General features: G+C 33.7%; 1 protein-coding gene and 1 non-coding gene across 3 annotated transcripts in view; both read left to right on the top strand.

The window, feature by feature from the left end:
* LOC105490495 (leucine rich repeats and calponin homology domain containing 2) overlaps window positions 1-17,651 on the top strand; it is a 129,607-nt gene extending 111,956 nt beyond the window's left edge. Inside the window, exons 15-21 of one of the 2 annotated variants that reach the window (XM_011756221.3) lie at window positions 1,320-1,364; window positions 4,598-4,648; window positions 7,254-7,311; window positions 8,066-8,178; window positions 8,362-8,499; window positions 8,651-8,728; window positions 14,939-17,651. In XM_011756221.3, the coding sequence (XP_011754523.2) occupies window positions 1,320-1,364; window positions 4,598-4,648; window positions 7,254-7,311; window positions 8,066-8,178; window positions 8,362-8,499; window positions 8,651-8,728; window positions 14,939-15,058 (603 nt within the window). In that variant the 3' untranslated portion in view covers window positions 15,059-17,651. The remainder of the gene's footprint in view (window positions 1-1,319; window positions 1,365-4,597; window positions 4,649-7,253; window positions 7,312-8,065; window positions 8,179-8,361; window positions 8,500-8,650; window positions 8,729-14,938) is intronic. The other variant, XM_011756222.3, reaches the window with a different exon arrangement.
* Window positions 5,023-5,151, top strand: LOC112428152 (small nucleolar RNA SNORA35). Its single transcript, XR_003020050.1, has one exon. It is a non-coding gene; the product is annotated as a small nucleolar RNA SNORA35 (small nucleolar RNA).
* Window positions 17,652-25,486: the final 7,835 nt, after the last annotated feature.

Below are 25,486 nucleotides of genomic sequence, written 5' to 3' on the forward strand. Positions count from 1 at the left end.
AACCAACCCAAATGTCCATCAATGACAGACTGGATTAAGAAAATGTGGCACATATACACCATGGAATACAATGCAGCCATAAAAAAGGATGAGTTCATGTCCTTTGGAGGGACATGGATGAAGCTGGAAACCATCATTCTCAGCAAACTATCACAAGGACAGAAAACCAAACACTGCATGTTCTCACTCATAGGTGGGAATTGAACAATGAGAACACTTGGACACAGGGTGGGGAACATCACACACTGGGGCCTGTCATGGGGTGGAGGGAAGCGGGAGGAATACCGTTAGGAGACATACCTAATGTAAATGACGAGTTAATGGGTGCAGTACACCAACATGACACATGTATACATATGTAACAAACCTGCACATTGTGCACGTGTACACTAGAACTTAAAGTATAATAAAAAAAATTGACCACAAATATAAGTATATACAAATGTAAAAAAAAATAAGAATAATTAAAAAAGAAAGAACCTTGAATGCCAGACAAAGAGGTTTGGACATAATCCAAAAGTTAGTAGGTGTTACAACAGGACAGTCATGAGTTGCAAACGGAAGGTTAATCTGCCACTGATATGTAGGATCATTTGCAGTGAAGAGGAATCAGAAGTAAGAATTCCAGTGGTTGTCATACTGTATTTTCTTGACTCTAAGCATTTTTTCACATATAAGCATAGTTCTTATGTAGTAGGGTTGTTAAGAAGATTAAATGGATTAATACATGTAAGACATTTAAATCAGTGCCTGGCATATAGCAAGCAGTAGTACAAGTGTTAGCTGTCATCATTATTACAATTATTAATCAATATATACATTTAATGTAGTGTTTTTTTAACCCGAAAGCAGTAGGTTTCTTAATAATAGATGACATCTTAGAATGGTGAGATTATAGACCAGGTGTACGATAATGAGGGCCTGGAAAAGGGTGGTAATTGTGAGAATTCTGAAGAAGTAAGTCTGAGAGAGATTAAAAAAAGAATTGACTTGATGACGTATTAGATATAGTAAATTAAGAAAAAGGAAAACTCTAAGACAACCCTCAGATTACACACCTTAATGAATGGGAAATAGCTTGATTAAGAAAGAAATGTTACTTGATCTGTGTAAAGTACTTACAACAAGGCCTTGCACATGGAAAGCATTATATTTGTTAGTTTTAGTAGTAGGACTGTTTATACTTGTTATATACTTAAATTTGTTATCAGGTCATTTAATAAAGCTACCAAAATATGAAAGAACCTTGTACATAATTTACTAGTAGGGAATTTATATGTTCAAGGGAAAATAAATTACGTGTTTTAAATATTTTTCAGTATAAATCAATGAGGAAGAGTTCAAGTGGCAATGAAAATGATGAGGTAAGAAAAGATAATTATTTGAAATGTTTACTTATATGAAGTTGGCTCAGTGAGAGTAAAATGCAATCCATTTTTCAGATTCTTTGTTTTGATTTAATGCATGGTTTTTTTCCAACAATAAAAACATATGAGCATCATCATGCAGTTATTAATTTAATCATTTAATTTCCATATGTCCTTTAGAATGGAATTGCTAATAATTCAGTTTTAGAATTTTATCATCATTCATCTTAGACCTGTAATCCATGAGTGTAAGTGTGTTGTCTTTCATATCTTTTATGTTTCTAAGTCAGCCTGGTTGTCAATTGAGATTTTTTTTTAGGAACTTTGTTTAGGAACTCCTTCCACAAATTCTGCATACTATTTTAAAATTTAAAATTTGACTTCTACAGTTTGTGCATTACCATAAACCTTTCTACTGCACCAGTGTAAACTATGCAGCAACCTATCATTGTTGAAAAGATATATTCTCATTACTATAAATTTTGTGTATTTTTGTTGGAGAGATTGGTATTTAATTTCATGTTGGGTACTTGGCAGGGCTTCTGAAAATGTCTTCAGTTTTAGGAAATAGAGTCACACGGGGAAGAATAATGAATAGAGCCAGATGATTGGGCATCTGCCAGATCAGATGCTGATTTCTCTCCATGGCCTCTCCAGTAGTATTTACTGGGATGAATAAAAGTCAGCTATAGCTATAACTGGTCATATTTTCACTGTTAGTATTTATGCTTAAGCCTGAATTACATGTTTGGTATGGGTATGCTTGGCAATATTTACCCATGCATGAGCACAATCAGTTCCTGCACACCTGTCTAAGCTTTCCATTGCACCAACTCCATAAGATCCCAGCTTACACTTTAAATATTATTCCCAGGGAATGGCCTATTGTGTGGTCTCTAGCATGTCTTCACCAGCTGTCAAAGCTTCAGTAAATAACACCTGTGTACCTGCTGAAGCCTCTCAGATTTGTCTGGGAGAGGTTCAAGCCCTTGCAATCTTTTATCTGTCTTCTTACCTGCTTAGAATTTCTGCTGGATATATCTCATAAACCCAATAGGACTAAATATGTTCAAAACTGAGTTTTTTTTAAATTTTTGCTTGTAAACCCATTTTTTCACTAATATCCAACAGTTTGTGCAGTGGCTCTCAACTTTGGCTGTACACTAAAATTACCAAGTGAGCTTTAGACAATACTGTTGCCTGGGTCACACCCCCTAGATATTATAATTTAATTGGCATGTGGTATGATATGGTATGGACTGAGCAATGAAGTTTTTAATGTTTCCCGTGTAAGTTTAATGTCCAGCCAAGGTTGAGAACTACTGAGTTAATGGAATCACCTTCCATCATCTAGCTGGAGCAGGGTCTGGCAAATTATGACCCACGGGCCAAATTTGACATACTGTATGTGATTGTAAGTGAAGCTTTGTCAGAAAACAGCCATACTCATTTGCCTATGGCTACTTTTTCATTACTGTGGCAGAGTTTGAGTATAGTAGCCCTCCTTTTTCTCCATTTCACTTTCCAAGGTTTCAGTTACCTGTGGTCAGCCACAGTCTAAAAATAGGTGAGTACAGTACAATAAGACACTTAGAGACCACATTTACATAACTTTTATTAGAATACATTGTTATAATTGTTCTATTTTATTATTAGTTATTGATGTTAATCTCATACCTGATTTATAAATTAAACTTTATCATAGGTATGTATGTATAGGAAAAAACATAGCACGTATATTATAAAGGATCTGGTACTATCTGCAGTTTCAGGCATTCACTGGGGTTCTTGGAACATATTCCTCATGGATTAGGGGAACAGTTAGTTGTCACAAAGCCTAAAATATTTGTCATCTGCCTTTGACAGAAAACATTTTGTTTTCCCTGTCTCCTCATACCCGCTTTTCTCTTGCCTGCCTCAATATCTAATCAGTAGCCAAGACTTACTGTTTGTTTATGTGCACTAAAATATTTTGCATACATTACGATTTTTTTTCTACTGTTTCTGCTCTGGTGGAGGCCCCCATCCATTTCTTGCCTGTACTACTGCAATAGCCTCCTTGCTCTTCTCCCTTTTTCTAGTCCATTCTCACTGCAGCCGGAGTGGTCGTTTCAAAGAACACAGATGCAATCAGGCTATTCCCTTGCTTGGAAACCTTCAATTTCCCCCCATAACTTAGAAGATAAATTCTAGATCCTCTTTTATCAAGCCCCTGCTTGCCACATCAGCCTTAATTCATATCTTGGTCTTCTTTCACCTTACCCTCCATTCACCTTACCCTCCAGCAAGACAAAACTGCTCAGAGGTTTTCTGCACTCATCTTTACATTTGTTGCTTCCATGCTTTGGTTCTTCTCCTCTCATCTTAGCATGTTATTCCCTTCTTTCTTCTTCTGGTAAACACTCAGTTTTTTACTGAATTTATACTTTCTCAGGATACTTGCCTTTCTCTACCATCTTTATCATCCCCCCAAGTGCCCCTTATCTGTGCCTCATAATATACCATGCATTGTTCTGTATTATACTGAGAATGTTGTATTACCTGTATACATGAATCTATTTCTCTCTTCGAATGAAAGGTCCTTGGATGGGTGATATTTTACTAAATTTCAGTACTCTCAGTGTCTAGCATAGTGTCTGACATATAGTAGGTAGCCAATAATCATTTGTTGAATGAATGAATACATGTTCTATGTAGTGTGCATATTCAAAGTTAAATGTCAAAATTTTCGTATTTGGTTGGCAGTAGAATAGTCATTTAAAAATCATGGACCATTTAATGTTTTATTAAATGAAATTCTTTGTAATTATCAATAAGCCTATATTAGATACATGTAAATTTTCAAATGAAAGTTATTTCGGTTGATGGAGATTTTGCATGCCTTCATTTACATGTCTCAGGTTGGTAACACATCCGTGCTATTATATGTAGATAGTATTTTTCAAACTTTAAAGTACTATATTTTGAACCACTTGAGGGTCTTATTGAAATGTAGATTCTGATTAGTTAGGTCTTGGGTGAGGCCTAAGATTCTGCATTTCTAAACTCCCATAGGATCCCTAGGCTGCTGGTTCACAGACCACATGTAGAGTGGCAATGTGCTGGATGGTATATCTTTAGTAGTTCTTCCTTTAGTAGTTGATCAAAACAATTTTTGTTTTCCTTTTATATGTTTAAATCATCATTTGTATTGTAATATCATCTTCCATCCTTTTATTTTTATGTTTTAGCAAGACAGTGATAATGCTAATATGTCACCACAATCTCCAGTATCATCTGAGGTACAAGTTCTGTTTTTATATGTTTTAAAAATATGTTTTGTATGTTTTCTGTGTTTTACATAAGATTCTTCCTTGCCAGTTCTCTGTAACCTGATTTTTTTTTTTGCAATGTAATATTCACTTATATTTTAAAATCCATGGCAGAATAGTTTGTACAAACCTTCTAGCCTATAAAAAGTTCTAAGAATGCCCTTTTTTGGTAAAAATATTGATACTAGCACTTGTTTATTTATGATTTTCTTATTGGGAAGTGTCTGTAGATCACAGAAAAGAATTCACTTTATCAAATCTATGCTTTCTCATTCATCCATATTTTAAAATAAATGATAGATTTTAAGAACAACTTTACAATTTTGAATTTGAAAAAAGTACTTCAGCATTGTGCAATGGCCTTTGGTTTTTCTTGTAACCAGTTAGGTCTGAAACCAATGCAAAAGAAATTTCCTTTTTCCACGAGAAACATCCCTGCAGTGGGTTGTTCCTATCGACAGGAGGTTACACCTTTTTGGAAGAATGGGTATCAGAAAGTTAGAGTTTGTAAAATCTCGATCAAATACTCTGGTGACTTGAATGACTGATTCTTCTAATTTATTTATTCAATTCTGTTGCTTAACAGCAAGAGATAAATTTTAAAAATTCTGAACTCTATCTCTTCTACTTCAGATTACCTTAAAGTGTATTGACATTAGTAAGTAAATGATTACACATTCATTTGATGAATTCAACACTTTGCCTAAAGTGTTGGATGGCCCAAATTCACCGTGTAACTTTGGTTACATAGATGCTATTAATATTTCATTATATGTAGGTGATGTTGCTTTTTTAATAGGCTAGGATTCTCTTTGTCTGTTGTTGTGGGTGATCTGCATTACAAAACTTTTAAATGGATTTGGACATTAATTTTATAAACATGTTTCTAAATTATTTATATGATAGATAAAATGGTATACATACTTTTAGAAAACGATTTAAATTAAGATATCTTAAAATTAGTCTTTGTCAGATGCTTTTGTAATTCTTTTACTTAAGTTACAAGTATAAGCATATAAGTGACTACTGCCTATTTGCTTGATTTATGATCTTACGATCTGTGCTCACAGGATAGACTATTCATACCAAATTTCTCAAATAACTTAACATTGCCATATGTGTATATATATATATATATATTTCTTTTCTTTTTTTTATTGACACATGATCTCACTCTGTTGCCCAGGCTGGAGTGCAGTGGCACGATCTCAGATCACTGCAACCTCCACCTCCCACATTCAAGCGATTCTTGTGCCTCAGCCTCCCGAGTAGCTGGGACTACAGGCACATGCCACCATACCTGGCAAATTTTTGTATTTTTAGTAGAGACAGGGTTTCACCATGTTGATCAGGCTGGTCTTGAACTTCTGGCCTCAAGTGATCTACCTGCCTCGGCCTCCCAAAGTGTTGAGATTACAGGTGTGAGTTTTATAATATATTTTTTATTTCATTTGGATCAGTGAAATTTTCATCTAGGAATTCATATTAATTTAACCAAAATAGTGAAGACAAACTGGGAGGCTTGTAGATTTGGATAGGGTGGTGAGTATGTATGTGTTTTGGTAACTCAACTGACGTTTAACTTGAACTGCATATCACATGTTAACAGAAGATTTAGGTAATCTACAGAATTCTGATTGCATTAATTTCATGTGTGAATGGAAAATAGTAAAACCAATTAGTGTAGTGCTTTACTGTTAACAAAGTGCTTGCCTGTATATTTGAACCTAAAAGCAGCCCCATAAAATAGGTATGATTCTCATCATTTTACAGCTGAAGAGATGGGTAACTTTCCCAACTATCTTAGTTAATAAATGGCAGAGAAGTGACTGAAGCTGAGCCCTACTCACTTCACAGAGTTGTTGCACAGGTTAAATAAGGTGCTGCTTAGGTTACATTATTTTATCACTTTACACAATAGTTTCATTTCGTTATCTCATTTAATCTTCACGGTAACCTCATTTGAAAGATGAAGAAACAATCACAGAGAAATTATATGTTGTGCTCAAAACACAGCCTAAGCTTTCTAACTCCCCCTTCAGATTTAATATACTACAAATCTTTCCACAGCAAACCACTGTGTGTGAAACATTTGAAACAATATGTATTCAAATATAAGAGATGATATTTGTCATCTGTCATTCTGCAGTCCCTATACAAATATGTTTGCCTTCAGATTATCTACTGTTAGGTGTTAAGTCCATAGTAGATGCTGAGTAAATACTAAATTCACTTATCTTTTCCTTGACGCTTACTTCATTTTTTGGGAAACTTCAATCTGGTTCTTTCAAAAAGTACGATCTATTTTATACAGTTCACTAATGATTTTCATTTTCTTTCTACTATGAAAGTATTTAAAGCCTGTATAGTTCGCTCAACTAGCAAATATTAGTTGACCTCTTAAAAGTGAAATGTATCAACTTGAATTGAAATGCAAGTTACTTTTCTCTTCACTAATTGTAGGGAAAATAAGTATTTCCCCAAACTGGAATGGATATGAATAAGCACCTTGATTATTTTGAAATAAAAGAAGTTGTATTATTTATTTATTTTTAACCTTTTAACTTTTTTTTAGGAATATGACAGAACTGATGGTTTTTCACACAGTCCCTTTGGCTTGAAGCCTAGATCAGGTAAATAGATATTCTGTAAATAAAATTTATCAGTTATATTTGAAACTAGTTTCCCAGCTTAAATGGGATTGATTCCATAGTTTTAAGTACACATAGATTCCCCTCTCCTAAAAGCAATTTTCTCTTAATCTTATTTGTCTTTCCAATTCCCATTCCCATTTCTTTCTTCCTCTTTACCTTCAAGCTCCTGAAACCTCAGCTTTTTGCCTTAGATATACTGCAGTCTTATTTCTACTCTACTGTGACTGCTGTTAGAATGACCACTCTGCCAGCAGACCAAACACTGTTTGAAATTATAGCACCCCATTATATTGTGGTTTTATAAAGGGATCTTTTCGCATTTGGCAAGCCCAAAAGAAAATGGATCCATGTTACTTGGCAAGGTATTGAATTACAGTTTTTATTCCTGAATAACTGTATTGACCTTCAAGAATAATTTCCTTTTTTAAAAGATAAAAGGCTGACGTATGTTCAGTAATCATTTTTAACCTGGGCCATAAGTTTCTAATAACGTATGTTTGAATAAGAACATGTATAGGTAGTATAAATCATTAACACTTATCTTCCCTGTTGCTTTCAATTATGCATATAAATAGAGTTCAAATATATTCTTTAAAAATATTTGGAATGTATTAGTAAGTAATAATGTTTCATGTCGTTTTGTATTGATTCTTTTTATCATGCCTCTTTCCCCATCAATAGTTGCTCCTTCCCATTAACTTTGTAACAAGTTAGGAAATTTCTGTTTTTATAGCTTTTAGCCGCTCATCTCGCCAAGAATATGGGGCAGCAGATCCGGGATTTACAATGAGAAGAAAGATGGAACATTTACGGGAAGAGCGAGAGCAAATACGACAACTTCGCAACGTAAGTCAGATTGCTCTTTCAGATCTGCTTTGTGGAAATGGGTTTAACTTGGAAAATTAATAAGGCATATGGATTTTATTTTCAATGCTCCTTAAAATGTTTGGATTATACAACAATTAGTAATATAAACATATAACATGTATGTTTAGATAAAGTATCTGATTTATACCTGTTTCTCTGTAGAATCTTGAATCCAGGTTAAAAGTAATTTTGCCTGATGACATTGGAGCTGCACTGATGGATGGGGTTGTTCTTTGCCATTTAGCCAATCATATAAGGCCACGTTCTGTTGCTAGTATTCATGTACCATCACCAGCAGTGGTAAGTTTTGTTTACAGTTTGTTAGTTCTCTAAAGGAAGATATTGCTTCTTATAATTGTCTTTAAATAATATACCTCAGTGAACGTAGTTTTCAGTTTTGATTAAGTTCCATAGAAAAATGCCTAAAAGTACATTTTTTCCCTTTTTACAGCCCAAACTGAGCATGGCAAAATGTCGAAGAAATGTAGAAAATTTTCTTGATGCTTGTAAAAAGTTGGGTGTCTCACAGGTAATTGTTATTTGTCTAACAACGTGATCACTTAAATTTGAATTTATTACATGCAAACTGGGATTCTTCTTAGAGCAATGAATAATGCTTTCTGAACATGAAAATGAATGCCTTCTCTTGGTACCTTCTCCTAAGCTCCAGCTTTAACTGTAGCAGTTATCTAATGAATGTTTTTAACTGCCTTTAAAGTCATTTATAAAATAGCTACAAATCTGGAAAATCATGCACATCACTGACCAAACGTAACTCAGTGGCCATGTTTACAACTTGGTTGTGATGCCATTGTTACCATCTTTTTTTCTTTCTTTCTTTTTTTTTTTTTTTCCAGAGAACATTTGGACTCCTTTGTAAGTCATTGGATAGATTCTGATTGGAAGATTTGCATTCAGTGTAAACAGCCTTTCAAACTTTATTTAAAATGCAAAATTGGAAATTATAGCAGCGTATTATGATAGTATCTGTATTGGGCAAACTTTGAAATTTTTAGGAATTGTCTTACATTTCATGTAATAATTGCACTACTATGCAATTAATCATTAAAGCAGTATTGTAAATATATAAGGAACATGTGTAATCACAATATTGCTTCTTTGTAAAGTGTTATAAACCTAACCTCTACATGAATGACTATGGAGAAAAATGACATTGTTATCAGACCACAATTAAGTTGTTCTTGTTAAGCTGTCTTTTGAACAGTGTCTTAATAATCTGGTCTACAGATCCCATTTTAACCTCTTCCCTCAAGTAAGGAAACATAATTTAATGTGTAGAGAATCAGTGAATTGTTGGATAATTTGGAAATTACATGATGTTCTCTAATTACCTCTTATCTATACTTGATGTAATAGTGGTTTTTTTTGAGACGGAGTCTCACTCTGTTGCCCAGGCTGGAGTAGTGCAGTGGCATGATCTTGGCTCACTGCAACCGCTGCCTCCCAGTTCAAGCAATTTTCCTGCCTCAGCCTCCCAAGTAGCTGAGACTACAGGCACATGCCGCCACACCCAGATAATTTTTTATTTTTAGTAGAGACAGGGTTTCACCATGTTGGCCAGGCTGGTCTTGAACTCCTGACCTCAAGTGATCCACTCGCCTCGGCCTCCCAAACTGCTGGGATTACAGGCGCAAGCCACTGCGCTAGTTGATGTGATGTTTTAAATTTTTAATTCTTAAAAATATTTATTGTTTCTTTTTTCTACTCTCAATCTTCCAATGGGGAAATAGCAAACTTAGCAACGCTTTCTCCAGCCATTACATTATACAGATTTTCCCATTTTGCCATTTTTTCTTTTTTAAAATTAAAAAAAACCTTGTTTTAGAGATGGAGTCTCACTGTGTTGCCCAGGCTGGACTGGAACTCCTGAGCTCTAGACTTCTATTTCACGAATAACTGGGATTGCAAGCATTCACTACCTCACTAATGTTATGTCATTTCTGTTTTAAGGGTTTTATTTTTAGCTTGAGTGTTTTTCCTCTGACCTCAGAATTGGTAATATATAATAATTTTTAAATTAATTTTCTTTGTTTTAGGATGTTTTCTAATTTTTAACAGCCTTATTGAGTTATTAACATACAATATAGTGCATATAAATAAAGTATACAATTTGATCAGTTTTGACATATGCATACACCATGAAATCATCACCACAGTCAAGATGATGAACATATCTACTGCCCCCCAAAATTTCCTCATGTGTCTTTCCAATCCTTCCTTCTCCAGCAACCACTAATCTGCTTTCTGTCATTGTAGATTGTTTGCACTTTCTAGAGTTGTATATAAATGGAATGATACAATATGTATTATATTTTTCTATCTTCTTTCAGTCAGCATAATTATTTTATGACTCGTCAGTGTCATTGCATGTATGAATACACCATTGCTCTTCATTGCTAGATAGTATTTTATTGTATGGATATACCACAGTTTGTTGATCCCTTGACCTGCTGATGGATGTTTGGGTTGTTTCCAGTTTTAGTGGCTATTACAAATAAAGCTGCTGTGAACATTTGTATACAAGTCTTTGTATGGATTTATGCATTCTTTAATTTTTGGTAAATACCTAGCAGTGGAATAACTGGAACATATGGTAGGTGCGTGCTTAACATTTTAAGAAAATACAAAACTCTTCCAAAGTGGTTGTACCATTTTACATTCCTGTCAGCAGTATGTGAGAGTTCCAGTTCCTCCACATCCTCACTGGCATTCAGTATGATCAGTCTTTTAAAAATTTTAGTCATTGTGATATGTATGTCCTGACTTGCCAGGGCAGTTTTAATTTGCATTTTCCTAAAGACTAATAATGCTGATCATATTTTCAAGGGCTTATTTGCCATCTGTATATCTTCTTTTTGAAGTACTTTGAAGTGTACTTCTTTTTTGAAGTACATATTCTAATCTGAGGTCTATTTTGTATTGGGTTGTTTATTTTCCTATGTTTGAGTTTCAGATTTCTTTACAAATTATGGATAAAGTCCTTTACCAGATTTATAAATATTACATCCAAATCTTTGTCTTATCCTTTCATTGTCCTTAGAGTGTCTTTCAAAGAGCAGGATCTTCAGTTATTGAAATACAATTTATTTTTTAAAATGGGCTGTGCTTTTTGTGTCAAACCTAGGAAATCTTTATATAATCCAAGGCCACAAAGATTTTTTTTCCTATGTTTACTTCTAGAAATTTTATAATCTTGAGTTTTATGTTCATGTCTATGATCAATTTTGAGTTAGTTTTTGTATGTGGTTAAAAAGTATGGATTGAAGTTCTCTTTTTTTAAGCCTGGGATTGGGCATATACATTGACTTTTTTAAGAAAATATTTTTATTGAGATATAATTAAAATGCCATAGCATTCACTGATTTAAAGTGTATAAATGGTTTTTAGTATGATCACAGAGTTCAACAACAGTTACAACAATCTGTTTAAAGTATTTTTGTCACCCCAGAAACAAAGCCCTTACCCATTCGTAGTCCCTCCCCTGTTCTTTCTATGGATTTGCCTACTCTAGACATTACATATAATGAAATCATACAATATGGGGTCTTTAGTGTCTGGCTTCTTTGACTTAGTATAATTTTTCCAAGGTTCATCCATTTGTAGCCTAAATCAGTACTTCATTTCTTTTTATGGCTGAATAGTGTTCTGTTCTAAATACATACCACATGTTGTTTATCCATTCATCAGTTGATAGACATTTCGGTTTTTTTCACTCATTGTTTGTTATGAATAATGTTGCTTTGAACATCCGTGAATAAGTTTTTCTTTGAACACCTGTTTTCAGTTCTCTTGGTTGTATACCTAGCAGTGAAATTTTTAGGTTATATGGTAACTCTATGTTTATAATATTTTTTGAGAAACTACCAAAATATGTTGCAAAGTGGCTCCACTATTTTTACATTTCCACCAGCAATATGTGAGGGTTCTAATTTCTTTATATCATCACCAACAATGGTTACTGTCTACCTTTTTGGTTCTAGCTATTTTAGTGTGTGTGTGATGTGATATCTTATTGAGGTTTTGATTTGCATTTTCCTAATAGTTAATGATGTTGAGCATCTTAGCTTGTGCTTATTGATTTGTATATATTCTTTAGAGTAACGTCTATTCAAACCCTGTGTCCATTTCTGAGTTGGATTATTTATCTTTTTTTTTTGAGTTGTAGTTATGTATTCTGGATACAAATTGCTTATGAGATATATGACTTGGAAATATTTTCTCCCATTCTGCAGGTTGTCTTTTCACTTTCTTGATGGTGTCATTTACAGCACAAAAGTTACTAATTTGATGAAGTATAGTTTATCTCGTTTTTTCTTTTGCTGCTTATGATTTTGATATCATATCTAAGAAAACATTGTGTTTTCACAGGTTGACAAGTTAGATGAAATGGATGGTCACAATCCATTCATTCAAGGTCACAAAGATTTACATCTGTGTTTTCTTCTAAAAGTTTTATAGTTTTAGGGCTTACCTTTTTGTCTGTGATCCATTTTGAGATCAGTTTTGTGCATGGTATGAGGTACGGATCCAAATTCATTCTTTTACATGTGGATATCCAATTTTCCCAGCACCATTTGTTGATAAGATTCTTCTTTTCCCCATTGAATTGTCTGTCTTAGCATCTTTGTCAAAAATCAGTTGACCATAAACGTAAGGCTTTTTTTCTGGACTCTCAGTTTTTTATGACTAAATTCCTTTTTCCAGCATCACACTGTCTTGCTTACTGTAGTTCTGTGATGCATTTTGAAATCAAGAAGTGTGAGTCTTCCAGCTTTGTTCTGTATCAAGGTCGTTTTGGCTATACTGGGTCCCTTGCATTTCCATATCAATTTTAGGATTGATTAGCTTGTCAATTTCTGCAAAAAAGCCAGTTGGGATTTTGCTGGGGATACCAAATCTGTAAAATGATTTGAGGAATATTGTCATCTTCACAGTATTTATTCCTGTGATCCATTAACATGAGACATCTTTCCATTTATTTATATCTTTTAATTTTTATTCCAACAATGTTTTGTAGTTTTCAATGTATGAGTCTTTCATTAGATTTGTTAAATTAAATGTTTAGTATTTTATTCTCTTTGGTACTATTATAAATACCATTATTTCCTTAATTCCACTGTCAATTTTTTGTTGCTACTTTATAGAAATAGAAGTGATTTTCTTTTATTGATCTTGTATTCTGCAACCTTGCAGAACTCATTTATTAGTTCTAATAGTTTTTTTGTGTGTGTGTGTTTCTGTGCCTTAGGAGTTTCTTTATACAGAATCATGTAATTATTCTTTCAAAGAATTCATCCATTTCATCTAACTTGGCAAACTATTAGTATGAAGTTGTTTATAATGTCTCCTTATTATCATTTTAGTATTTATAGAATATCTTGTGGTGTCACTTCCCTTATTTATGATATTGGTAATTTGTGTATTCTCTCTTTTTTCCTGATTAGCCTAGCTTGAGGTTTATGAATTTTTAAAAAATCTTCTAAATGAACTAACTTTGGGTTTCATTACTTTTTTTATCTATTGTTTTTTGTTTTTTTACTTTATTGTTTTCCTCTCTCATTCTCATTATTTGCACCTTTCTTTTGCCAGTGATTCAATTTGCTCTTCTTTTTTTAGTTTCTAGAGTAGAGGCTGAAGTCATTGATTTGAAGCCTTTCTTCTTTTCTAGTGTACACTTCAGTGGTTATTTGAATAAGTAAGCAAAATATTAAGAGGGCAACAAATATAGCAGTGAAGATGGAGATAAGGCAATAATTTTGAGAACTCTTTGTGGGATACCATCAGTAGTATTTGGAGAATTGGTTATGGGGATAAGGAAGAAAGAGGAAGACCTTATATTTCACAGGTTTGTCAATGGAAATCGAATAGTGTCTTACTCACTAAGACATGGATCACAGAAGGACAAGTTAATTTGGTAAAGTAATTCTGTTGTGGACACATTGATTTTGATATGTCTGTTAGATGTCCATTTGACTGTGTCTAGTTGGATATTTGTATTTGGAGCTCAATAGAGAGATCTTGGAAGGAAATAAAGACTTGGAAGTCATCAGTATGGAAGGGGTAGTTAAAACTGGAAATAGATGAGAATACCAAAAGAGAGGATATAGCGTAAAAGAGAAGAGAGTGAAGACAGAACCCTTGGAAACATTTGGGATGTTAGAAGAGGATCAGTGAGGGCTAATGAATGAAAGCTACTGCACAATTTCTGTCAGAAAAGTTGAAGTAGAAAAAATGGTGTCACAGAAGACAGGGGAGGGGTAAGGTTTCCAGAAAGGCATTAATCAAAAGCATAATATGACTGAGCAGTCAACTAGACATGTGCAACATTTGACATTTAAGATGACATTGGTGATTTTTACTAAAATAGTTTTAGTGGGCATATGCTTTAGGGTTAGATGTGAGATAGCAGTGGCTGAGTAGTGAATAGGAAATGCAAAAGTGGTGACCAACTCTTTTATAAACATTTTCTTTGTAGAGAAAGAGGTACAAGTGTAGAATGACAGCATTTCAAACAAGGCCAACTTCTATAATCTTTTTCTTACTATAAATTAAGAATCTAAAAACATTTTAGATTGCAATATTTATAAGAGAAGACTTAGAATTATGTATTTTTCTTTATATTTTACAGAAATCATGTTTTTAAAATCAAATTCTGACTTAATGTTATTACACTTCTAAAAAATGAATGTTCAAATACCTTTTGTTTTTTTTTCTCCAGGAAAGACTTTGTTTGCCTCATCATATTTTGGAAGAACGAGGACTTGTGAAAGTTGGTGTCACAGTTCAGGCGCTCCTTGAATTACCAACAACCAAGGCATCTCAGCTTTCTATGGCTTGATATAACATTTAAAAATTTTAAGTGTATAGTTTCATTTATTTGCAGTGATTTCAAATATTTCAAATTCATGAATAAGAGTATTCCATCAGAAATAGTTTGCCTTAGGTCACGCCTTAGGATTTTAAAAAAATTACGTTGAAACATCAGACTTAAACATTGAATTGCCCAAACTTCTTTTGGGGGAAAACTGGATTAATTTAATAAGAGTATTTGATAAACTCAAATTCTCTTTTTACTAAATCAGTTGATAATCTTGATTATTTTTCAGAAAGCAGACTGATACTAAATTTAAAATGTAGTTTCAATTTAATAATCACGTTAGGTTTAATTTTTTTACATCATAGCATACTAGTAAACATCTGGATAAAGGTAATTGTTTTTTAGCAATTTAGAGCAATTCTATATTTGAGTTATTTAATACACTTCTAATTCTAATTTATACACAATTTCTTCAATCTTTGGTCTTAGTTTTCTAGAAAAAAAGGCGTAGAAGAAACAATTCTGGCTTTATATTAAATTCTTTTAGTATTATAGGTTGGTGCCAAAATATTTTCAGTTGTACTGTAGATTGTTTACATGTGAAGTGCCTGTGTAATTGATGACTCTTATATAGTCTTAAGCATTTTTGCAATTTTTTAAATGTATTTAAATAGAGTCAATGGAACTTTAAAATATTTTAGTAGATTTTGTAGGGTCAGTAATATGTGAGGATTTAAATGAGCCTCACATTGTGACATTTGTGATTTTTTAGTTAGTCCATTGCAGTTTCCCTTAAATTGGTTATTTCATGTTGTCAAAAATACCAATGTTAATATGGTTAATTTATGATATTTAATTTTGTGAAACTTAATCATCTTTTAAAATGTATTATTTGAAGAGTATTTTATTTCTGTATTGAAAATGTTACACAAAGCAGTAAAGTTTTTGAGAACTAGTGGAGTACTAATTATCAAGGACATTTTGATAAAACTGCCAAAGTTTGGGTTTATATCTTGCCTTTGAGCAGCATTATATCAGTGCTGCCTTTAGCTATATTCAGAGAGCAGCAGTTGAGGAATAGCCTTTTACTCAAAATCTGGCCATTTGTGAATCCTGTAAACCTTGTGATCTTCAATTACTTTGATGTTAAATTAAATACAGACTCTTCTATAAATATTTTCATGAGATACTATGTTACACAAAGTCCTTGTTTAACTTACATATGGGTAAATTTACATTGGTGGTATTACAGGAATTTTTCAAAAACATTACTGTAATGAATAACTGAGTTTCCTATAGAAAAATCTTAATAATTACTTTTGTAGTAACCAAGCAAGCATCATATCTTAAGTATGTGATCATTTGTACTTCTTACCTCTTAATATGGATGCAAGTTATTAAAACTGTTGGTCTGGGTATTTCAAAGGGTATATATAAACGGTAAAAACTAGTGTGCCAAATGGTATAGGAACAAATGTACTTTTTTTGATCAGTTGGCATGAAGCCATAGAATTAAATTTTGGCTTTAGAAATCAGATGTGTTCATTACATTCCCCAAGGGTCAAATTGGAGCTTTTAAAGAATTAAAGCTTCTATGACTGTATGGTTTAAGAATTAAAGTATTAGTAATTTATTAAATATTTGAGCTTATTAGTTGTTAATTTTTTAGTTGGATTAAAAAAAAAACTCACACATTCTCCCTAGTGAAAACTTGGGTAATATATGTAAGAAATGGCAAATAAATACCTTAGTTAATGACTTTTTATGTAGAAATTTGACAGCATTACAAATTAAGTGACCATTTAAAACACAGCAATCATTCATACTGCTTTCATAGGTGTTATGATAGTCTCTGATTAATCAATCTAGTGTTAATTATTTTACAAGTGTTGTCCTGTTTCATATCTTTGAAGTAGTAGTGAAATTGTAGGCCATTTTCTTATTGCATTTCACTTACTTGTCAGTTAATTATTCCTTTAAAAAGAAAATACAGCAGAACCTCACTGTAGCATTCTTTACTGCAAAGCAAAATTCAATTTAAGATGGGCTTATCTGAGGTCCATATCATGGCAGTTCATTTATTCTTGTGCCAAATGGCAACACCACCTCTAAAGCAGTTTCACAGCATAGTCCCCTACAACGTTATACCAAGGCTCTGATGTATTTCTTTTAGTAGTTTCTAAGTGTAAAATTTATTCTAAATGTTTTTATGGCTATTATCTATTTCATCAGTTATTGAATTAAGAATGATTTTCATTACTTGAGTGGGATTTGTGATTTTATGACAGTTAAATAATCAAAAATATTTTATTAGGCCCCCAAAATTTAATAGATAGCTATTTCTGTTACATTTTATTACTGTATGGCACAAGAAAGAAGTGACATTTGGGTATGTTAGAAATGAAATAAGTAAAAATGCATTACCATTTGTTTAATAATTATCTTTACAGAATGCTAGTTTAATGACTTTTTTAACTGAATTTTTTGAATAAATCAGAAATGTTTGTATTTGTCACAGATCTATCATAATTGATTTTCTGATGCATTTAAAAATAAATGGAACACTTAAATGTATATTACCGATGCAAACTGTGGATAAAGTTGAAAGACATAATTTTAAGTCTGGGATTTCTTTTTTCCCTCTCTACCTCCTTTGTTACCATCATATCATCCATTTTCTGTCAGCATTTGATAGATGGTGTCTGTGTTCCCTAGTATAGAAAAATAGCCAGACTTAGAATATTCAAAGTAAGTGGTTTAAAGGTCCAGATTCACTTTATATTGTGAAAGGAAAATAAATCTTGGGGCCCCAACATCACTAAGCTAAAGGGAAAGGTCAAGCTGGGAACTGCTTAGGGGAAACCTACCTCCAGTTCTATTCAAAGTCACCACTGTGCTCACTGAGATAAATGCCTATCTGATTGCCTCCTATGGAGAGGCTAATCAGAAACTTAAGAGAATGCAGCCATTTGTATCTTATCTACCTATGACCTGGAAGCCCCCTCCCCGCTTCCAGTTTTCCCGCCTTTCCAGACTGAAATAATGTTTGTCTTACATATGTTGATTGATGTCTTGTGTCTCCCCAAAATGTCTAAAACCAAGCTGTGCTCTGACCACCTTGGCCACATGTCCTCAGGACTGCCTGAGGCTGTGTCGCAGGCACCATCCTCAACCTTGGCAAAATAAGCTTTCTAAATTAACCGAGACCTGTCTCAGATATTCAGGGTTCACATTTGGTAACCATGAAGGGATTCTGAGTGGAGGTACCCCTGACCTTTGACAAATCTCTTATTGGTACTTGGTACCAACATGAGCTAACCGTATGGCTCAAACCCATAAGGCAATTTGTTGAGGTCTGGGAGCACCCCCTCCAGAGAATCCCTGATCTCCCCAAATCTGGTCGAAATCTAAAGTTTGTTTTGCTGTATGATTCCCTTTTGTGGAGTTGTACTTGCTCCCAACAAGGAAGGCAAGATTTCCTGCTTCCAGGACAATGGAAAGCAGGTAATCCTTTATGGAGTCTGAGCTTGCTCCCAACAGGGAAGATAGGTTTGAGTTTTTTCCTGCTTTTAGGATGGTAGAGCGCATTGTTCAGCCTGAGACCCATCTCTAGGTAAGTAACTGAATTGGGGTTTTGATTTGACTAAAATTAACAACCAGCTGGTTTTAATTTCTCCTTACCATTAGAGTGCTCAGTGATCATATCGTTGGGTTTTTTTTTTGCTGTTGGTTGTTCCTGTCTTTCCCCCATCAGATTTGACCATCTCTACCTGATTTCGTCAAATCCGAGTGAGAATTCCAAATTATGGGTAAGATAGCCTCTCTAATTTGTCCAAAATTCCTTGAAGCTGCAAAAGGGGAAAAAAACAAAACCAAAAACCGTGCACTTGGTTTCTGTATTTGCTTCCTGTCTTGAAAAACAAACATTCTTTCATTTACTTTTCTTCCACCCTATTTTTTGCCATTTGCAGTACCAAAAAAAAAAAAAAAAAATCTAGAGGAGGCTTCTAATAACTTGAACCCCTTTAAAAAATTCAGAACAAAGGTATCACTCATCCCTTTTGGGGTGTTCTGTGTTGTCAACCTTGGCAAAACAAACTGTCTAAATTAACTGAGACCTGTCTCAAGTATTCGGGGTTCACAATATGTCATTTTCAGTAGGTAATATTTTCCTTAAATAACAATAATTTTTTATGATATCCTCACCAAATAATATTGCCTTTATGTAAGATAAACTATATAGCATAAATATAAGAGAACTTTTTTGTTTTTTGTTTTTTTTAGACAGAGCCTTGCCCTGTCACCGAGGCTGGGGTGTAGTGGTGTGATTTCAGCTCACTGCAACCTCCACCTCCCCAGCTCAAGCGATTCTCATGCCTCAGCCTCTTGAGTAGCTGGGACTATAGGCACGCACCACCACACCCAGCTGATTTTTGTAGTTTTAGTTGAGATGGGGTTTTGCCATGTTGGCCAGGCTGATCTCGAACACCCGGTCTCAAGTTATGCACCCGCCTTGGCTTCTGAAAGTGCTGGGATTACAAGTGTGAGCCAACGCACCCAGCCAGTATAAGAGAACTTTATGTTAAATAAATGTAGAATAGGTAAAACTGTGATTTTTTTTTTTTTTTTTTTTTTTTTTTTTTTTTTTTTGAGACAGTCTTGCGCTGTCGCCCAGGCTGGAATGCAGTGGAGTGATCTTGGCTCACTGCAACCTCCACCTCCTGAGTTCAAGCAATTCTTCTGCCTCAGCCTCCCTAGTAGCTCGAACCACAGGCGTACACCACCACACCAGCTGGTATTTGTATTTTTAGTAGAGATGGGGTTGGCCAGGCTGGTCTCAAACTCCTGACCTCAGGTGATCTGCCCACTTTGGCCTCCCAAAGTGCTGGGATTACAAGTGTGAGTCACCACGCCCAGCCAATTGTGATTAATTTTAGTGTAGTTTTAGTGAAAGGTGTATTATGGAATTGCCCTTAAGCTATATGATTAAAAATTAATCTTTCTTTTTTCAGGTAAATTTAATATTTTAAAAATCCACATATTTTATTAAAATTAATTTGTAATTGTGATTTACCCTACAAGTAGAAAGTCATCCAGGTAAATGTTATTGAAGATAATATTATTCGCTGTTTTATAGTTACTCATCCTAAACTTTCAGATTTAAACAAGTACTTAAGTAAGTAAATATTCGGTGTAAGTTTTTTGAAAACGATTCTAAGTTTATCACAGAATTTTGAATTATCTTTAGATAATCGTACTAAACTTGTTTCCTCCTTCAGTAAATCTACAGTTTTGGTACACTACATGGAATGGTCCTAGAATTCTCAGGAACCTATGTCACTATCCAGAGCACTCCAGGGTACTGATATATTACTGTATATTAGATTCATGTGGAAATGCCCAGATATATTCTGGAATTGGTAAATTGGAAAATATTAATGTCATCTATTTCTTAAGGCATAAACTTCTCTAATCCGGTATTTCAAAACATGAAAAATATCCTTATGCTTACAGTGTTTAAATAGCTTAGAATTTCCACAGTTGTGTGTGTGTGTGTGTGTGTGTGTGTTTCATGTAAGGCTCCAGTTGTTTTAGCAAAAAAGAATCTTATTGCATTTGCATTGGAAAGCCAGAGTTTAGAAGTTATGAGAATTCTTACATAAAGAGTTTAGGATGGAAGGTTGGTGACTGAATAATTTGAGTTACCAAAGTAAAAACAGAAGTTTCTTTAAAATGTGGTCATTTTAAAATTTAAGTTATTGCATAATATTTTCCTCATTTCTTGGATACTTTATTTTGAGTACCCTGCCATTTATGGTTAGAGAAAAATAAATTTATTTTTACTCTAGTCCATTGATATGTATCAATGAATTATCTACCTAAATAGGTGAGAAATATATTGGGTATGTATATATGTAAATGATAAATAGAAATAGATTTTTCAATAGCGAATTGAATGTTAGAAAACTTCAGATATTCATTTCCAATTCAAATAAACACAAAGTGATCCTGTATAATTTATGAAGTAATAATTAAAATAATACCTTAGGGCAGTGATTCCTAAACTTTGGATTTTAGGAAATCCATATGAATCAATATGGATCACCTAAGGATTTTGTTAACGAAGTACAGATTGATTCAATAGGTCATGTGTGGCGTCTGAGATTCTGCGTTTCTAACAAGCTTCCAAGTGATGCTGGTCCAATAGCCAACTTGAATAATAAAGCCCTATAGTCGTTCAAGTGCTGTAGTAATATCAATTTACTGTACGCTAGTATAGTAGTTTGATATTTTAAGAGATGTTTCAAGATCTTTACTTAACATTTTAAATTCTACTCTGAAATGTGTTCTACTTTATTAAGGGCTTTGGGATTTTCTTTATGGTTTAAAAAGGTATACTTTGTGTTGTGATTAGTACTATCTCAAATTTTCATTTCTGAAAAATCATTTTAAACACACACAGCTGTATAATTTTCAAGATAAACTAGTCACAGGTATGTGTGATTATAAAATGGTCATATATATCTAAACAAGTTAAATTAACAAATATTAAAGCAAAAAGATGTCATCCTTCTTTTGTGGAGCACTTAGAAAACTACATGAATTTTTTTATAGTCTTGAGATCAGTCCATTTTCTTGCTATCCTTGCTTTTAAGTTGAACACATAATCATTTTTTTCAGGATAGCATGTTAAATATAGACCATATACAAATAAACTAATATATATTTAACATAATAGTTATGTTTTGTGATCAGAGCTTAATTTTGAGATAAAGATAAATTTCTCCCCTTCACAAAACAAATGAGAAACGCTATTTCCTTCATTTAAAACATTTGGAATCATTTTACTCATTTTAATAGCCTTACAAAAGTTGTGGATACATTGCTAGTTAGAAAACAAATCAAGATTGAAGTTAGCCTGAAATGCCAAAGGCAGTCAAATGCCTTTCATGGCAAGATATGACTCATGTACTTTGACAATAAATGGAAATATTAATAATTAAATATGAAAGGGAAGAGCACAGACATGTGCAACATTGAACTAGAACCTTTTTCTATAATTGAGTTATAAATAATAAAACATATCTTTATGTATGTCTGTCATTTATTATCTTTAACATCTAAGATTAACAACTGAGTAGAAATGAATATTATGCTGTAGCTTAAATTTTAAAATCCCACATACTTGGATATAATCATGGTTAGTAGTGAATAAAATATATTTACAAATATATGTTTTAACATATGGGCATAATTTTTAGGTATTTTGTACCACAGTTTTTCATTGTGAAAGATAAAGAAGAGCTTATGATACTTCTAGTATAATCGTAAAAAATTAAAACCATAAAAGAATTACAGAATTTGGGTATTGCCATATTTTCATTCTTCAGGCTAGGAAACTAAGGCCCAGAAATATGATTTGAACAATTATTTAAGGACTGAACTTTTTTGTAACCATCCCTGGATCATTTACCTACTCTACTAAAACTTAACTTTGTATGTATGATTTTTGTTTTTTACAAATCTTTGAAGCTTTTATGTATGACCATTTGTTTGCAATATGTAACATTATTATACTGTGAAAAAATAATTCTGAATTAGTTAATTTGAAACACTGTTTTCAGCTCTTACTACATACCAGGTATTGGTACTGCAGGCCTTGTGGGTATGGCGATGAATAGAAAATGGTCTTTTTTTTTGAGAGCTTTATAAAGGAATTCAGTTGCTGGTTTCTGACTGTTGCATTAAAATAGATGAACATTTATAATATTAAATTTTGTTACTGAAATTTATCATTGGCCAGGCACGGTGGCTCATACCTGTAATCCCAGCACTTGGGGAGGCTGAGGCAGGCAGATCACTTGAGCCCAGGACTTCAAGGCCAGCCTGGGCAACGTGGTGAAACCCCTTCTTCACAAAAAAGACAAAAATTAGCCTGGTGTGGTGGTGCCCATCTGTGGTCTCAGCTACTTGGAAGGCTGAGGTGGGAAGATATCTTATCCCAGGGAGATTGAGGCTGTAGTGAGCTGTGATTACAGAGTGAGACCTGTCCCAAAAAAGAAAAGAAGAAATTTATTATTCTTAATTCTTATGTTTTACAAGCAATTTTTAAAGTTTACTTCTCAGTAGTAAACATTGCAATTGAATATTTATTGCCGCTAGTTGGTTCTAACAGTTGTTTTTTTGAAAAATAATTTTACATGTTTATTTTTTCCCATTTCATTTTTTCTCTAGCTTTATTGAAGTATAATTGACAAAAATTGTATATATTTAAGCTATATAACCTGATGTTTGATGTATGTGTACATCATGAAATGATAACTCTTATCAAGCTAATGAACATGTCCTTCACCTCAAAGTATTACCTTTCTTTTTTGGTGGTGAAACATTTACGATCTACCCTCTTGGCAAATTTAAAGTATACAATATAATATTACTAACTATAGTCACCATGCTGTTCATTAGATATCTAGAACTTATTCATGCTGCATAGCTAAAACTTTATATCCTTTGACCCATTTCCCCCAGCCCCAAACCCTGGAAAAACTGTGTCTGTTAAGGTGCTATAGCAGAATACCATATAACTTTTGTAGCTTATAAATAACAGAATTTTATTTTTCACAGTTTTGGAGGTAGAGAAATCCAAGATCAAGGCACAGGCAGACTTTGTGTCTGGTAAGGGCCCACTTTTTGGTTAATAGATGGTGCTTTCTCATTGTGTCCTCACATGGCAGAAGGGGCAATCAAGCTCCCTTAGGCCTCCTAAGGGCACAAATGCCATTCATGAGGGTTCCATCATTTTTTAAAATTTAATTTAATTTAATTTTAAGTTCTGGGGTACATGTACAGGACGTTCAGGTTTGTTACATAGGTAAATGTGTGCCATGGTTGTTTGCTGCACCTATCAACCCATCACCTAGATATTAGGCCCCACATGCAGTAGCTGTTTATCCTGATGTTCTCCCTCCCCACTCTGTACCTCCAGAGAGGCCCCAGTATATGTTATTCCCCTCCCTGTGTCCATTTGTTCTCATTGTTCAGCTTCCACTTACAAGCAAGAACATGTGGTGTTTGGTTTTCTGTTCCTGTGTTTGTTTGCTGAGGATATTGGCTTCCAGTTCCATCCATGTCCCTGCAAAGGACATGATATCGTTCTGTTTTATGGCTGCAAGGTATTCCATGGTGTACATGTACCACATTTTCTTTATCCAGTCTATCATTGATAGGAATTTGGGTTGATTCCATGTCTTTGCTATTGTGAATAGTGCTACAATGAACATATGCATGCATGTGTCTTTATAATAGAATGATTTATATTCCTTTGGGTATATACCCAATAATGGGACTGCTAGGTCAAATGATATTTCTGGTTCTAGGTCTTTGAGGAATCATGTCACTGTTTTCCACAATGATTGAACTAATTTGCCTTCCCACCAACAGTGTAAAAGTGTTCCTGTTTCTCCACAATCTTGCCAACAATCTGTTGTTTCTTGACTTTTTCATAATTGCCATTCTTGCTGGTACAAGAGGGTATCTCATTGTATTTTTGATTTGTGTTTCTCTAATGATCAATGAAGTTGAACTTTTTCTTAATATGTTTCTTGGCCACATAAATGTCCTTTTGAGAAGCGTCTGTTCATATCCATTGCCCACTTTTTAATGGGGTTGTTTCTTTTTTTCTTGTAAATTTGTTTAAGTTCCTTGTAGATTCTGGATATTAGATCTTTGTCAGATGGATAGATTGCAAAAATTTTCTCCTATTCTGTAGGTTGTCTGTTCACTCTGATGATAGTTTATTTTGCTGTGCAGAAGCTCTTTAGTTTATTAGATCCCATTTGTGAATTTTTGCTTTTGTTGCAATTGCCTTTGATGTTTTCATCATGAAATCTTTGCCTGTGCCTATGTCCTGAATACTATTGCCTAGATTTTCTTCTAGGGTTTTCCTAGTTTTGGGATGTACATTTAAGTCTTTAATTCATCTTGAGTTAATTTTTGTATAAGGTGTAAGGAAAGAGTCTAGTTGCAATTTTAGGCATATGGCTAGCCAGTTTTCCCAGCACCATTTATTAAATAGGGAATCCTTTCCCCATTGCTTGTTTATGTCAGCTTTGTTGAAGATCAGATAGTTGTAGGTGTGCAGTCTTATTTCTGAAATCTCTATTCTGTTCCATTGGTCTATGTGTCTGTTTTTGTACCAGTACCATGCTGTTTTGGTTACTGTAGCCTTGTAGTATAGTTTGAAGTCAAGTAGCGTGTTGCCTCCAGCTTTGTTCTTTTTCCTTAGGATTGTCTTAGCTATATGGGCTCTCTTTTGGTTCCATATTAATTTTAAAGTAGTTTTTTTTCTAATTCTTTGAAGAGTTTCAATGGCAGTTTAATGGGAATACCAATTAATCTATAAATTACTTTGGGCAGTATGGCCATTTTCACAGTATTTCTTCTTCCTAT

The sequence above is a fragment of the Macaca nemestrina genome, chromosome X, assembly GCF_043159975.1.
Source record: "Macaca nemestrina isolate mMacNem1 chromosome X, mMacNem.hap1, whole genome shotgun sequence".
NCBI lineage: Eukaryota > Metazoa > Chordata > Mammalia > Primates > Cercopithecidae > Macaca > Macaca nemestrina.